At 36.7% G+C, this 15,111-nt stretch overlaps 2 protein-coding genes across 4 annotated transcripts in view; one reads left to right on the top strand and one right to left on the bottom strand.

Moving 5' to 3' along the window:
- The window catches only part of LOC134822147 (NADH-ubiquinone oxidoreductase 49 kDa subunit-like), a 53,278-nt gene that overhangs the window by 19,967 nt on the left and 18,200 nt on the right, over nucleotides 1-15,111 (bottom strand). Inside the window, 6 exon segments of the mRNA XM_063833054.1 lie at nucleotides 106-293; nucleotides 578-698; nucleotides 882-962; nucleotides 2,831-2,947; nucleotides 3,163-3,289; nucleotides 3,527-3,600. Coding sequence (XP_063689124.1) covers nucleotides 106-293; nucleotides 578-698; nucleotides 882-962; nucleotides 2,831-2,947; nucleotides 3,163-3,289; nucleotides 3,527-3,576 — 684 coding nt within the window. The 5' untranslated portion in view covers nucleotides 3,577-3,600.
- The window catches only part of LOC134822144 (cilia- and flagella-associated protein 70-like), a 39,005-nt gene continuing 38,740 nt past the window's right edge, over nucleotides 14,847-15,111 (top strand). For all 3 annotated transcript variants that reach the window (XM_063833051.1, XM_063833052.1, XM_063833050.1), the window contains exon 1: nucleotides 14,847-14,874. In XM_063833051.1, coding sequence (XP_063689121.1) covers nucleotides 14,872-14,874 — 3 coding nt within the window. In that variant the 5' untranslated portion in view covers nucleotides 14,847-14,871. The remainder of the gene's footprint in view (nucleotides 14,875-15,111) is intronic.

Genomic DNA, 15,111 nt, shown 5'->3' with positions numbered 1-15,111 from the left:
TATTATACTTTAGTTTACCCAACAGCAATATGACTACATCGTAACGGGCCAATTAACAAGCGCCGAAAGTACAACAGTAAAAATAAAACATAGACTACACGGTACCTGTGCAACACCACCCACTCTGTAGTATGCGGCATGTAATCGAGCTCCGCTGACACGCTCGTAAAACTCCATCATCTTCTCCCGCTCCTCAAATAGCCAAAGGAAGGGCGTGGTCGCTCCGACGTCCAAAATGTGAGTTGTAACGGCCATTATGTGGTTCAGGATTCGTGTCATCTCACCCATCAGCACTGAGAAGTGAGGTATCTGGTTTAATATCGATTAACTAATTAACTTGTAATTAACTAATTTGAGCATCAAATAATTTCTTACATCTGCTGAAAGATAAGGCAGATGGAATTCTAATCGGTAACGATCTTAACTTTTAACCTTCGAAATGAAGTTTCAGGGTACATTTAACATTAGATTATATTGGAGTATTGGCCATTGGGCGGGGTCGGGGACAAAGTGACTGTTTGCATAATTGTACAGGTTAATTATACAGTTACTGTATTCATGTAATTGTATAGTTTACCTCTTATGTATTGGGCTCGGATTGGAGCCTCAATACCTAGCATCCTCTCAACTGCTAGACAAAAGCCCCATTCGTTGTACATCATTGAGACATAGTCGAGACGATCAAAATACGGTAAAGCCTGGGGATACCGTTATCATTGCTTGAGGGTTTTAGGGTTATAAATTGAAAAGTTCTATTGACTGTCAAATTTAATAAATTCAGAAGCAAATATTATATCAAGGCGGCGATTATATTATATAACCGAATAAAAGTTTTTTAATTGGAAAACAAAATAAGGCTTTTACTCCACGTGTCAGTTCACCTGAGTGTAAGTTTTGTATTCTATTAATTTCTCAGTTCCTCTGTGCAGTAAGCCAATGTGTGGATCTGCTTTGAAAACTTGCTGAAAGGGAAAGTGAAACTTAATATTTTAATGCTTTCTTTGACAAGTACCCTTCTTGATCCCAGGCAGCATGGTTTTCTAGAGCACAAGTCATGCACAACCAATATGGTTGACTTTTGTGATAGCCTGGCATTGTCTCTTAACGAAAACATTATCAATCATGTTGTGTATTTTGATTTTGCTAAGGCATTTGATTCTGTAAATCATGATATCCTTCTTCATAAGCTAAAGACCTTATATAACATTGATGGTACACTTCTCAAATTTCTTACCAATTACCTTCAAGGCCGTTACCAAAGAGTGGTTATTGGTAATGAGATGTCATCTACCCTCTCAGTTAATTCTGGTGTCCCCCAGGGCTCTATTCTTGGTCCCTTACTTTTTGTATTGCTTATCAATGATATTCCTCTTGGCCTTTCGGATAATACTGATATTGTTTTGTATGCCGATGATACAAAAATCTGGCGTAAAATACATTCATCTTCTGATAATACTAATTTACAAATGGATATAGACTATCTCTCTGACTGGGCACTAAGAAACAAAATGCGATTCCATCCAGCAAAATGTAAAGTGCTTATTGTTTCAGGAAAACCATCTTTATCTCCTCCATTCGCATATAATCTTGATGGCTCTCCTCTTGTGTATGTAGAGTTAGAAAAAGATCTTGTAGTCGATGTTACTCCTAAGCTAAGTTGGAATAGTCAGTGCGACAGAATTTATACTAAGGCCTGCCAACAACTTGGTATGGTCAGAAGAGATGGCCATATTGTCATTGATCAGAAACGTCGCCGGGCGCTTTACCTCTCCCTGGTTCGTAGCCAATTCGAAAATTGTTCCATAATCTGGCGCCCTTGTAATAAATCACTTAGTGATAAATTAGAAAGTCTCCAAAAGAGAGCTATTAAATGGATTCTGTCTGAAGAGGGCCGCAGTTATCCACCTGAGCAATATGTCAAAAAGTGCAAGCTTGTCGACATTCTCCCTTTGTCTCAAAAGTTTGACTTGAATGATCTTATTTTTTTCCACAAAGTTCTTAACAATTTAATTCCTGTATCGCTGCCTCACTATCTCTCTTTATATCAGGGCACTTCTCGACTAAGACGTTGCCACCTCGACAGTCTGTCTATTGTGTCATCAATTTTACCTAAGTTAAGTCAGAATTCACACACCACATGTACCTTAAATAGCCCACTGGCAAAATCATTTTTCTACAGAACCCATATACTGTGGAATGGACTCCCTTTACAGGTAAGACAGATTGTGTCTACTAGTCTTTTCAAAGCTGAAGTCACTAAGCATCTATGGAAATGTTTATTGGATAGTGAAACAACAGTCTAGCCTAGTCTCTTTGCTCCCCATATTATTATTATTTTTGTTTTATTAATTTTTTTATCTACCTTCCTATACTTTCAACATCATATCACACTTCACCCGCACACCTTCTCACACATTAATGACCATTTCAGACCTGTATCTAATGTATCTGGAATTTGACGTATTGAATTACCAATTTTGACTCTACATCCACAGTTATTCACCATGGATTTGTTTGTTATTAAATAGTTTTTCATAAATTTTTGGATTTAGATTAATTCGATGTAATGGGTCCAAGTTACTGCGGACATAGTTCACTATGTGTTTACCGTGTTTGGGTGCCCATCATATTTTACAGATGGGGGCGATATTTTGAACGATTCTATTTTATATTCATCTATTGCTGTACTCTGTAAAATTTGAAAAGTATTTAATAAAAAAAGCTAGAAATCAAAACGAAACTAAATACTTGTTACTTTGTTAAATATGAATCTAAAACCAAACACTTGCAAAAATTGAATCAAACGTAATGTATAAAATTATAATTAAACCTCTCCTTTACACTCCAACATGAGGCGCAGTACGCCGTGCGCAGCAGGGTGCTGTGGACCAAAATTAATGGACAACAATCGCTCATCAGGTGCTTTGTACTGAGGCACAGCCATGTCCTGCAGTTGTAACAAAGTTGGTTGTTGTTTTAATCAGGTTATCAGGCTGGATTATAATTGTGATAATGCAGAGAGAAAAAAAGCAATATTTAAAAAATACGATAACTTTTAATGAAATTTGAAATTGTACATCGTGTTAATTATAGACCATCCTGTATAATAATATATTGCTAACACGTTCTTAATTTACGAAAACAATAATTTAAAAAACCCACAATCTCATTCTCTGGGATGGCCCACTCAGCAGAGTCGAAGGTTTGGGGATGGTCACGCCTGAAACCCTGCTCTGGATCCGGTGCCATGGCTTTCTCCAGGTTGGCTCCACTCCATCGGAATATACACCTGTACACGAACAAGTGAGAAATGGAATATACACCTGTACACGAACAAGTGAGAAATGAAAGTTTTTTGTTAGGTAGATGAAATTATCCATGGGTCTGAGTCTCCATTAAAGTTGATCTTAGATTTTTGAAATAGCATTGAGGGATTTAACTAAAATTAAGTATCGATGATTATAATAATATCTCATGAAATACAAATTATACATCATTTAAAACAGAACTTTAAAATATTTGCTACCTGGATCCAAGCTGTAGAGGAGTAGAAAGTTTCTTTGTTATTCCAAGCATTTTAGAGACTGTTTATTTTCATTCCTAAACTAATGAAATATTAATATTTGATAATTTATATGTAATAATAATTAAGGGGGCCAGGGGGGGGGGGGTCTTCATCAAAATTCTCTCGAAATCGACTTTATAGTTGTTTCTGATAGAGGGGAGTGATATCTATCAGCTGCTTTTGGTCCCATGGAAAAATATTTTTCCTAGCCGAAATTATCGCCGGTCAAAGGTCAGCGCTTATGTGTAATTGTATTGCATGAGCGATTTTCAATCGCGCGTTCTGAAAATCGAGTCTAAAAATCTATCTTCTCCTACATTTTTTGAGCAATCACCCTCAAACTTTCAGGATATGTTCTTAGGATCAGTTAGAAGAGAACTCTAGAGCCAGAATTTTGAGATAGGCCTTTAAAGATTTTTAATTCAATTTTGAAAATCTTGGACCTTGATTTTTAGAGGTTCAAGATTTTCAAAATCGTAATTAAACCTTTATTTTTATTATCAATATCATTACAAATAAATTACAAACAAAAAGGGATATAATTAATGAATCATGTACTTTTGTAGTTAAATCATGACTACCAGAACATCTAGTAGAATTCGACAAAATAAGCATAAATTTAACAAAAATTATTATTATTATCGAGTGCCGAAAATAAAAGAATAACACGGTAGCTAAATTCCCAACAGCGATATATGTTGTACTTATCATGTCTGTTAAGGTATTGCGAGAGGTAGGCTAAAAAGTAAAAAACAAGGACCACTCCCATGGAAACTATTTGCACATAAATCATGGAATAGCACAGTGGTGACAACCATGTAAAGATAGTAGAACCTGATTTCCATGTCAGAAGATAATGAGCTAAAGCAAGGTGAATAATATATTCCTTCTGCTATTAGTGCAGCATATAATAACATCATTATTTATGTCCATGCCCGAGATGAATCTATTGTATTTTTTACATGATCAGTAAAACCGAGCAAAGCAAAAGATACCAGTATTATCAAGAAAACAACAAATTTATAATGACAGCATGCCTCATCTTCTATACTCTCATTAAATAGTAGACATAGTTCATAGACAGTAGAGAGGACAAAGTAAACGATATTCCTTTTCAGTGAAAAGTGTAAGTGGGCTTGTTACACAAGTAAGTGTAGAATATTTCCAAGTTTTATCAAATATTTCCTAACTGGGGCCGTCAGGTGGGGCTGCTCCGGGTAGCACTTATTGTACAGCTCAGTTTGTACTTTGTTCATTTCATCAAATAATGGTTTAAGTTCCTCAGGAATCGGTGGAACATTTTTTGAAGATTTAGAACCAGTGTAGTGGTAGGTATTGCCAAATGAAATGACAGAGTGACCGTTCTCTGATTCGAAGGAACAAGGATACAAGGATACAAGGATACAAGGATACAAAAGTGATAATTACTTTATTGAGTACACAATAGTTGTAATTCTGAAAACATGACTGAAGAAAGGCAGTAATTTTATCAGATTCAGTTGACAGAATGAAATCTGGCTTGATTTCCGTTACAGGCATGGCACCTGGTCATGTGCTATATGAGGGGTAGGCTGGTCAGGTTGTAAGAGAGTATGTGGTGGAGGAGAGTGTTTCTCAGCCACATATTTGACTACCTAAACTGTTAAGTTGGGTCTGAAAAGTTGTCTCACTTTCGGTTAGTGCCCGGAGCTTGTCTTCGATCCTTTTCATTAGCTCCTCGTTCTTGTGAGATGTTACCTCCGGCTTATCACTGATCTTCTGGAGTTGTTCAACCAACTGATGTGTCTGTTTTACCATGTCAGTGATTGAACCATCCTCTGATGCTTTTTGCTTAGCAATTTCGCTCATATGTTCCTCTATCTAACTCACTTTGTTTTGGTGATGCTTCAGACCTTCCTCACTGATTAATATATGTTGAACATGCAGCTCAAGGTTCTGTATGGCCAATAGTCCATCTTTGAGGTTGTCAAAGTTCACTTTGTTGAGCAGGTCACCAAATGATGCCATTTGTTCCAGCTTCTCACTTGCTATTCCTATTTCATGAACACTGTTGGCTTGCTGGATCGTGAGTGTGTTTATACAGACATGGCAGAGGTCGAGGTCATGATTTATGGTTGGGATTGGTGCTACATAGCAGAATGGGCATAGATATTCTACCAGTTTGTTGATTTGGGACTGTAAGCTGCTGGGATCAAAAAATATTATCTTCAATCGGCGTGTCTATACACCCCAGCGGACGCCGCGGGCTTCATGCGCCGCTAAAACGTTTAAATTTCATTTTTATAATTCTCCCAAGACTCCTGTTAAGACAAATTGCGAATGTTTAGCTTTAAAACTACTCTGTTCTTAAAACAATTGTTTTAATCATCGAATACTGAAGAGTTCAATTTTGACACCAAAATTTGGAGGGTCATCGAATGCTTTGAAGACCACTATATTCTCCAAGGAGATATAGACAGGTTGTTTGCCTGGTCAATCGATAACAAAATGACTTTTCACCCTTCAAAGTGTAAGGTGTTATCTGTAACTCTGCAAAGAAATGTATTAGACAATCTTCCTTTTAATATTTATTGGTATAATCTTAATGAAGTCATAATTGATTATGTGGCATCCCATACAGATCTTGGTGTAATAATGAACAACAGGTTTCTGTGGGGTGCACATTGTGATCAATTGATATCTAAAGCAAGCTCGAAGCTTGGGCTCTTAAAGAGAACCTGTCATTTTACCATGGATAAACGCCAAAAGAGGGCTTTCTACCTTACCATTGTAAGATCAATCTTTGAACATTGCTCAGTTATATGGTGTCCTCAGCGATCGACACACATGTCGAAGTTTGAGGCAATCCAGAAAAGAGCGATCAAATGGATCAATGGACAACAGTTTGATCATTATAGTGATATTGTATTCTATGAGAAGCAGAAGGAGCTTAAAATTCTACCCATTAGATCCACAGTGGGCCACCATGATAGTTTAGGCCAAAAATCGACTTTCTTTAAATCCCATTTTCTTTATCTCATCTCCTAGTAAATAGATATACACATAAAGTGCAAAAAACCGAATTGAAAAATGTTCAAATGTTGAGTTTTGGCAGCGCGCCAAATATAGACATTTTTTTGACTGCCAAAAAAATCAATTTTGGCAGTGAAAATGGCCACTAAATGCCTGTGTCTCAGAAAAATGGCCTAATAAGGTTTAATGATTATTTTAATACCTTCTAGAACAGTTTTGGATGATCTTTCTGGTGAAATAGGCCTTATCATGCCTCTTGATTAGGAAAAATTTACGCGCAGAGGCAAATTTAGACCCTCTTTTTCACATCTTTTCACAGTTTCAAGACCAGAAATAGTTGTTAGGGCCTTCTAGTGCCCACTAAAAACCACTTTTATCATTAAGTACTGACAATTTCCTAACAAATGCAACCAAGAATGGTTGTGGCTGGATCTGGCTTTGCATTTTATGAATTTTTCAAAATCCCCAGTTTGCTCTCATTTTGGTGTATTTTCCTGGCGCTAAATAAGCAATATTCTAGTAAAAGGGAGGGGTTGAGTGTGCACTTCGATGTATAGAGTTTTTTGATACTGAATCGGGTTAAATAGGTCATTTGTAACTCAATTCACCGAACGGCACATGTTGTGTCGCTATTCCCAACCCTGTGGGGGCCACGCCCATTTTTTTCATTACGCGCATATATGGGAAATCTGTATCTCAGCTTCTGAAGGTCTTAGAGACTCAAACTTTGGCCTAAAATGACCGCAATGCACATGTTTATATTGACACTATAAAGGTCATGAAGGCCCAAAATGCTTACTTTTGGAAAAAATCCAGAAAAACTGATTTTCACTGGGGCGAGAGTGAAAAAATCTACTCTAGAAGCTAATTAAAATTGAGTTTGCAGTTTGGTGTCTACAACTTATGGAGCGACACAATTCAGTTTCAGAAGCTCCTTCCAGCTATCTTATCTTATCCCCAAATGTATACATATAACCATCTCTTTGGTTACTTCAAACCAAGTAAATAGTGGATTAAACTCCTGAAAGCGCGCGCGTTATGTGCGCGTGTTTGCGGGTTGGGGAGCATTGAATTGGCTTCCTTTTACATAAAGTTGATCAAAAAACACCCTTCTCTGATCGTATTACCACTGGAAAAGATCATCCTGCACAGAATTCCGCATTAAACATCAATTATAGGGATATAAAGGGTCTGCGTATGAAAATGTTGAAAATTCGGAAAATTCAAAATATCGAAATAACTTTGTTTGTGATGACACTAGAGCTCTGAAAATGTCTTTAAACGACTTTTTGGGCCAAACAATCCTTAAGAACAGTATATATGGCCAATCAGACCATTCCTTCATGCCTAAACTATCATGACCCCCCTTTGCGGCCCACTGTGAGATCTAAGTTCATCCATAATTCAATAACGCTCTTCTATAAAATAGTAAATGATTTGGTAAGTATATCTCTACCTGAATATATTACTGTTGTTGAAGCTGGAACAATGAGGTACACAAGGAGCACGGCATCAGTCATTGAAGGACTTGACACCAGCACATATACCTGCTCTATTGTACCAAACTGCGATAGTTTCAGAAACAGCTTCTTTTATAGAACAATGCTTCTGTGGAATGCACTGCCAGCCTATGTTAGACAGACTGAGAAAATTTCTATTTTCAAAACAAAGCTTACTGAATTTCTCTGGTCTTCTGACGTATGCTGGCCTGATTAGACGGCCCATCATGGAATATTATTATATATATATTTTACTTTATGAATGTCATACTCTCTATAATTTGCCCCTCGCACCTGCAGTAGAACGCGCCGTTTTTTCTTTTATGAGACAACCCGAAACAAGCGCGTCACGCAGTACGTGAGTGGCTAGATTATAGATTGTTTTATTATAATATTATTTAATTATGTTATTTTGTTGTTATGTCGTGTAAGTTTGTCGAGTAGTAGCAAAGGTATCGTATACATTTAAATTTGTTCTCTTGATTATTTATTAATGATTTTATGTAGGGTCGGCACCAATGTAATTATGGTCTTACCACCGTGTTTTGGTTCAGCCGAAATAAATTTTACCTTGATGTTTTTACAAATTGTTTCTCACTCCAGCTGAGTCTGGTAGTGTTGAGTATCATGAATATTTTTCTAGCTCTCTTTTTCCATGTTTTTGCTTCACAGGAGATATTGTGGTCTTTTTATTGAATATAACTGTAATACATTGATGTAAAGTTTATTTGAATTTTGAAAAAAAAAAAAAAAAAAAAAAAAATCCAAGGTAAATTGTTCAAATTATGAGTGATCATGAATGAAAAATGGATAATTTACACGTAAAATTTGCCTCAAAATTTGTCTTGAAAAATAACCATAACTCTTGCTATGATTTGAATTTTGAAAATTTAAAATGCTAGTGCCGCGCACAAAAATGTTCCGCGCATTTAAAACGTGTCGATAATGCGCCCAAACCAATGTCGCGTTGGATAATAGTATCCAAGCTGGTTGAATTCACAATTTTCATTTCTTGTTCCAGTTTGTAGCTTTGTGTGGCAGCCATATTGGTTTTATGCGTGCGCATATATTGCGCGCTATCTATATATCTTACCGTTAAATGTACGTTTACAGATTTAATCGAGATCTCTGCGAGGCTTTCATAATTATGTATGATATAGCTTGATATACTGTTACTTCAAATTGCTGTAATTTCTATTTATATTGACTGAAGTAGAGTACAAAATAAAATTATTTGCTCTCTAATTTTAAGGATGTCGACCTGCAACTGAAATTGAGTGATATTCGACTATTTCAATTTAGATTCGCTAGTCAACAAAATGGTTGCTCACTCCGAAATAACAACTTTCAAGGAATGGTATGTACCCTATTATTTACAACAAGGCTCCCAGCATTATAGTAAAACATAGACACTAGACAATATTTTAATATAAACTATAATTAATTTTTGACCGGGAACATTCAGCAGTTAACTTTGTCGTATTTTAAAACAAGTAACTCTGGCCCAGTTCGTAGAGAAGATAGATTTGCTGTATTTTAAAACAAGTAACTCGGGCCCAGTTCGTAGAGAAGATAGATTTGCTGTATTTTAAAACAAGTAACTCGGGCCCAGTTTGTAGAGAAGATAGATTTGCTGTATTTTAAAACAAGTAACTCGGGCCCAGTTCGTAGAGAAGATAGATTTGCTGTATTTTAAAACAAGTAACTCGGGCCCAGTTCGTAGAGAAGATAGATTTGCTGTATTTTAAAACAAGTAACTCGGGCCCAGTTCGTAGAGAAGATAGATTTGCTGTATTTTAAAACAAGTAACTCGGGCCCAGTTCGTAGAGAAGATAGATTTGCTGTATTTTAAAACAAGTAACTCGGGCCCAGTTCGTAGAGAAGATAGATTTGCTGTATTTTAAAACAAGTAACTCGGGCCCAGTTCGTAGAGAAGATAGATTTGCTGTATTTTAAAACAAGTAACTCGGGCCCAGTTCGTAGAGAAGATAGATTTGCTGTAGTTGTCAGTTTACGGACAAATAAAGTCGAAAAGCATTAATCATCTGAATATGTTTTAGGCTGTCCCAAAATTTCGGATTCTTTTTCTGGAGTTTGAAATTGGCGGGAATTTTAAAACTCTCGTTGTGGTACCAAACCAATATTTTCAGCGCAGAGTTTTAGCGCGCGCCAAGAGCACACACGTATTTTTGCATTGAAGCCGCGCGTTATTTGCACGTGCGCTTCTACAGATTAAAATTAGGAGAGGGCCCTTACTGCTTACATTACTAAGTTGTTATGTAGTAATATTGTGAATTTGTCCGAAACTGGAAACAAATCTTGTAAAATTTTACGAATAGAAGTTATAGTATTACTTGACTGTAAAAATTTACTGAGTTTCACTTCCATATTTCAGGATCCGACCGCTGATATTAAAATTGAAGAGTTAGATTTCATTGGAACATGGAATTACTGTAATGGAAAATAAAACAGGTCTTGCTGAGGATGAAGAAATGTTATGTGGGGAGAAAATGGGCTACTGGAAGTGGACCTTCTTAAACAAAGACGACTTTCACAAAATGTTTAAAAGATCACGGTCGCGGCATCGAACCTTGGACGCTTCCCCTGCCACTGTCAGACACTCGAGATTAGTACTAGTAGTGTGCGCTACTCGAGCTGTTGATATATGAGTTCTTCGGTGTTATTTACATAATTGTAATATGTAATGACTGACAGTGCGAGATATCTTTTTTTGTTTCTATTTGATGTGTTTAGTGTTTGTGTTGCATTCTAATATAAACCGCGTATTAGTTTCGTGTCAATTTTAAATTTGATAAGTTTATCTTTAATAGTTACATTTTGGTATTATACCTATATTTACTAGCAGTAATACTGTTGTATAATGCTGTTTCTTCCTCATTGTAGCTTACATATAGGATAGCATACCTTGCTATGATCTTTAATCACAGTTGACAATACTTGATTAGAATTAATGATTGTAACGTTTGAAATCTTGATTTGATATCATTATAACCTTTACTAATGTTCAGATGAATGAATTTGATGTTTTATTTTTCCTCGGCACTATTGAAAATCCTTTAAGGGATAATCGGCACTGTCAAATATCTTTAAAAGGTTCATAAACGGAATTACAGTCGATCTCCTGACAAATTTATGCCGAAAATTTGTTTTAACACGCGCAGCAATATGAAGCCCGCGGCGTTCGCCGGGGTGCTATAAAAACAAAGCATTGGATCCCCAAGTAAAATTCAAAAAAGTGAGAAGAAGTAGATCTTAAAATTCAAAGAAAACAAATAAAAGGGATTCAACACAAATGGTTCTTTATCACTCCTGCGCGCAGTGTTGTGACCTCCCTTCGTCGTATTTTACACATATTTGGACGTTGGCAATTTATTCCATCGATAATTTTAAAGTTTTAACATTTTTATATTAAATTCTTTTTTAATTTAGTTCTAAAACGATTCAGCTTGCTTTCTGTGAAAATTTAATGTACTTTCGTAAAATAATTTTGATGTGGCAGCGATTTGAAAAGGAAATTAGTTAAAAATAATACAAAAAAATCGGACATTTTTTGATATTAAAACATGAATAACTTGGGCTGTGTTGACAGTAGAAAAATTTATTAACCTCTATCTGACAGCTTTAAAATTTTTCTACGCGCCGCGCAAATCCACGCGCGCATTTTAGCGTGTCAAAATCGTTTAAAACTAGAATGAGTTGATGAAGGAGCATAATGCAGATCATACGTTGTACGTGTGGCTTGAACATTATGATTTCGCGCCATTTCTTGTTTCTGCACTCGCTTTGAACTTTCATGGCTTTAACAGCAGTTATCGACTGACGACTTTGCTGTATTACATAGTGTACTTGGTACATAATTGATCAACGATAATAGGAGGAACCCCTGCAAGCTTTAAAGGGCTCGTGTTACTTTAACATCACTTTTGAATTTCACGAAAGCAGATAAAAGGAAGGTTTTCGTTGAATCAAAGTAAGCTAATATCAATTAGAACGAGTATAATTGTGTTACTTTAATACATCGCTTGGTACTGTATTTTATAGTCAACTAACGACATTCTCGCTTTAGGTTATTTTATATAAAACACTTTTATCATTGTTGATTGTGACTTGTCCAATCATTGCACTAGTTTATTACAAAGATTATCAAAATCTTGCGGTAAAATTATTATACAAGCACCCATAAATGACAAAAGTCATTTAATTTCAACATTCCTCATTGCTTTTGTGATTTCCTGCAGCTCTTACTACTGGGCAGCTCTTACTACTGGGCAGGTCGCCCCGTGGTGGTTCATGGAGGCGTCTCAAAAAAAACTGACTGAACTATAATCTAAATATGATAAGTGCTTATTAACCTCTCTGCTTTAATTCAAACCTTTTATAGAATCTACATATGAACTTACAATGTTTTGCAGTTTTAGTGACGTTGCAGAAACTCCGGAATACTGTGGATTGGGAGGAGGAGAAAGTGATAATTCTGTTATATGGCCTGTTTCTAGGACACGATAAACTTCCTAATAAGGTATTTTTTTCAGGATACGATAAACTTCTTAATAAGGTATGATCTGTAGCTAGGACACGATTAACTTCCTAATACAGTATGTGTAGATGATAACCTCCCTTCCTCTTCTAGATCAGATGGCTAAGTTACGGTGCAAAGACGGGTAGCTTGAGACTACCCGTTGTTACCTATAATCTAACTCACTCTTTCCACATACGCGGCTAACCTGTTCCCGATCAATATTCAGGTAGTGGAGAACTTAGAGTTAGATTATTTATTCCGCTTTTTGATTTTCCCCAGTCTTCATGCTAGATTCCCGTTCATTTTAGAGCCTCATTTAATCAGTCGGCCTTACTAAAGAACCTCTCACCCTAATAAGAACACGTAACTTGAAGTCTGATCGACTACATAGCTTTCGCTACAGCACTAACACGTGCATTTACAGAGGAGCAAAAGTTTGCGGAGGCATCCTAGAACGGTACATATTTTAACATATCATGCACAGGTGCCATTCTGTTTGTTTGGTTCACAGCTATTTCCTACTCCTAGACTCCGTGTTCGGACTTTTGATTTCTGTACCAGTTTATCGTTAACTTAGAGTTAGATTATTTATTCCGCGTTTTGATTTTCCCCACTCTCCATGCTAGATTCCCGTTCATTTTAGAGCCTCATTTAATCAGTCGGCCTTACTAAAGAACCTCTCACCCTCTTAAGAACACGTAACTTTAAGTCTGATCAACTACATAGCTTTCGCTACAGCACTAACACGTGCATTTACAGAGGAGCAAAAGTTTGCGGAGGCATCCTAGAACGGTACATATTTTAATATATCATGCACGGGTGCCAATCTGTTTGTTAGGTTCACAGCTATTTCCTACTCCTAAACTCCGTGTTCGGACTTTTGATTTCTGTACCAGTTTATCGTTAACTTAGAGTTAGATTATTTATTCCGCTTTTTGATTTTCCCCACTCTCCATGCTATTATTGCTAGATTCCCGTTCATTTCAGAGCCTCATTTAATCAGTCGGCCTTACTAAAGAACCTCTCACCCTAATAAGAACACGTAACTTGAAGTCTGATCGACTACATAGCTTTCGCTACAGCACTAACACGTGCATTTACAGAGGAGCAAAAGTTTGCGGAGGCATCCTAGAACGGTACATATTTTAACATATCATGCACGGGTGCCATTCTGTTTGTTTGGTTCACAGTTATTTCCTACTCCTACACTTTTGATTTCTGTACCAGTTTATCATTAACTTAGAGTTAGATTATTATTCCGCGTTTTGATTTCCCCACTCTCCATGCTATTATTGCTAGATTCCTGTTCATTTCAGAGCCTCATTTAATCAGTCGGCCTTACTAAAGAACCTATCACCCTAATAAGAACACGTAACTTGAAGTCTGATCAACTACATAGCTTTCGCTACAGCACTAACACGTGCATTTACAGAGGAGCAAAAGTTTGCGGAGGCATCCTAGAACGGTACATATTTTAATATATCATGCACGGGTGCCATTCTGTTTGTTTGGTTCACAGCTATTTCCTACTCCTAGACTCCTTGTTCGGACTTTTGATTTCTGTACCAGTTTATCGTTAACTTATAGAGTTAGATTATTTATTCCGCTTTTTGATTTTCCCCACTCTCCATGCTATTATTGCTAGATTCCCGTTCATTTTAGAGCCTCATTTAATCAGTCGGCCTTACTAAAGAACCTCTCACCCTAATAAGAACACGTAACTTGAAGTCTGATCGACTACATAGCTTTCGCTACAGCACTAACACATGCATTTACAGAGGAGCAAAAGTTTGCGGAGGCATCCTAGAACGGTACATATTTTAATATATCATGCACGGGTGCCATTCTGTTTGTTTGGTTCACAGCTATTTCCTACTCCTAGACTCCGTGTTCGGACTTTTGATTTCTGTACCAGTTTATCGTTAACTTAGAGTTAGATTATTATTCCGCGTTTTGATTTTCCCCACTCTCCATGCTATTATTGCTAGATTCCTGTTCATTTCAGAGCCTCATTTAATCAGTCGGCCTTACTAAAGAACCTCTCACCCTCTTAAGAACACGTAACTTTAAGTCTGATCAACTACATAGCTTTCGCATACCGTTTCGTATCACGTATTTATCATCTCTCCTTCTTCAGAGACTGGCTTTATTTCAATATACCGTATCGTATCACGTTTTTATCGTCTCTCCTTCTTCAGAGACAGGCTTTATTTTAAACTAATTACAACACTACAAATCTATTACATTTATTGAGGATGTCCAATATGTCCATGGCTTGCTAAAGTCAACTGCATCGGGGGTACTATGATGGTCCAGGGGGTGCTGAATCAGAAGACTGGCACGCTAACCTGTTAAGAAGTTAAGTAGTTGTAGTGAATAATGTTTCTGTTTGGAAATGTATAACTCCATTCACACCACAATCCACAATTGGACAATTGGACAACCCTGATTAATGTATAGATAGTGTTGAAAGAATTTTGAGCTTAAATCTTGAA

This window comes from Bolinopsis microptera, chromosome 10 (genome assembly GCF_026151205.1).
Source record: "Bolinopsis microptera isolate Bmic1 chromosome 10, MBARI_Bmic_1.0, whole genome shotgun sequence".
NCBI lineage: Eukaryota > Metazoa > Ctenophora > Tentaculata > Lobata > Bolinopsidae > Bolinopsis > Bolinopsis microptera.
The sequence above is the reverse complement of the archived record's forward strand: the minus strand, read 5'-3'. Positions and strand labels throughout refer to the sequence as shown.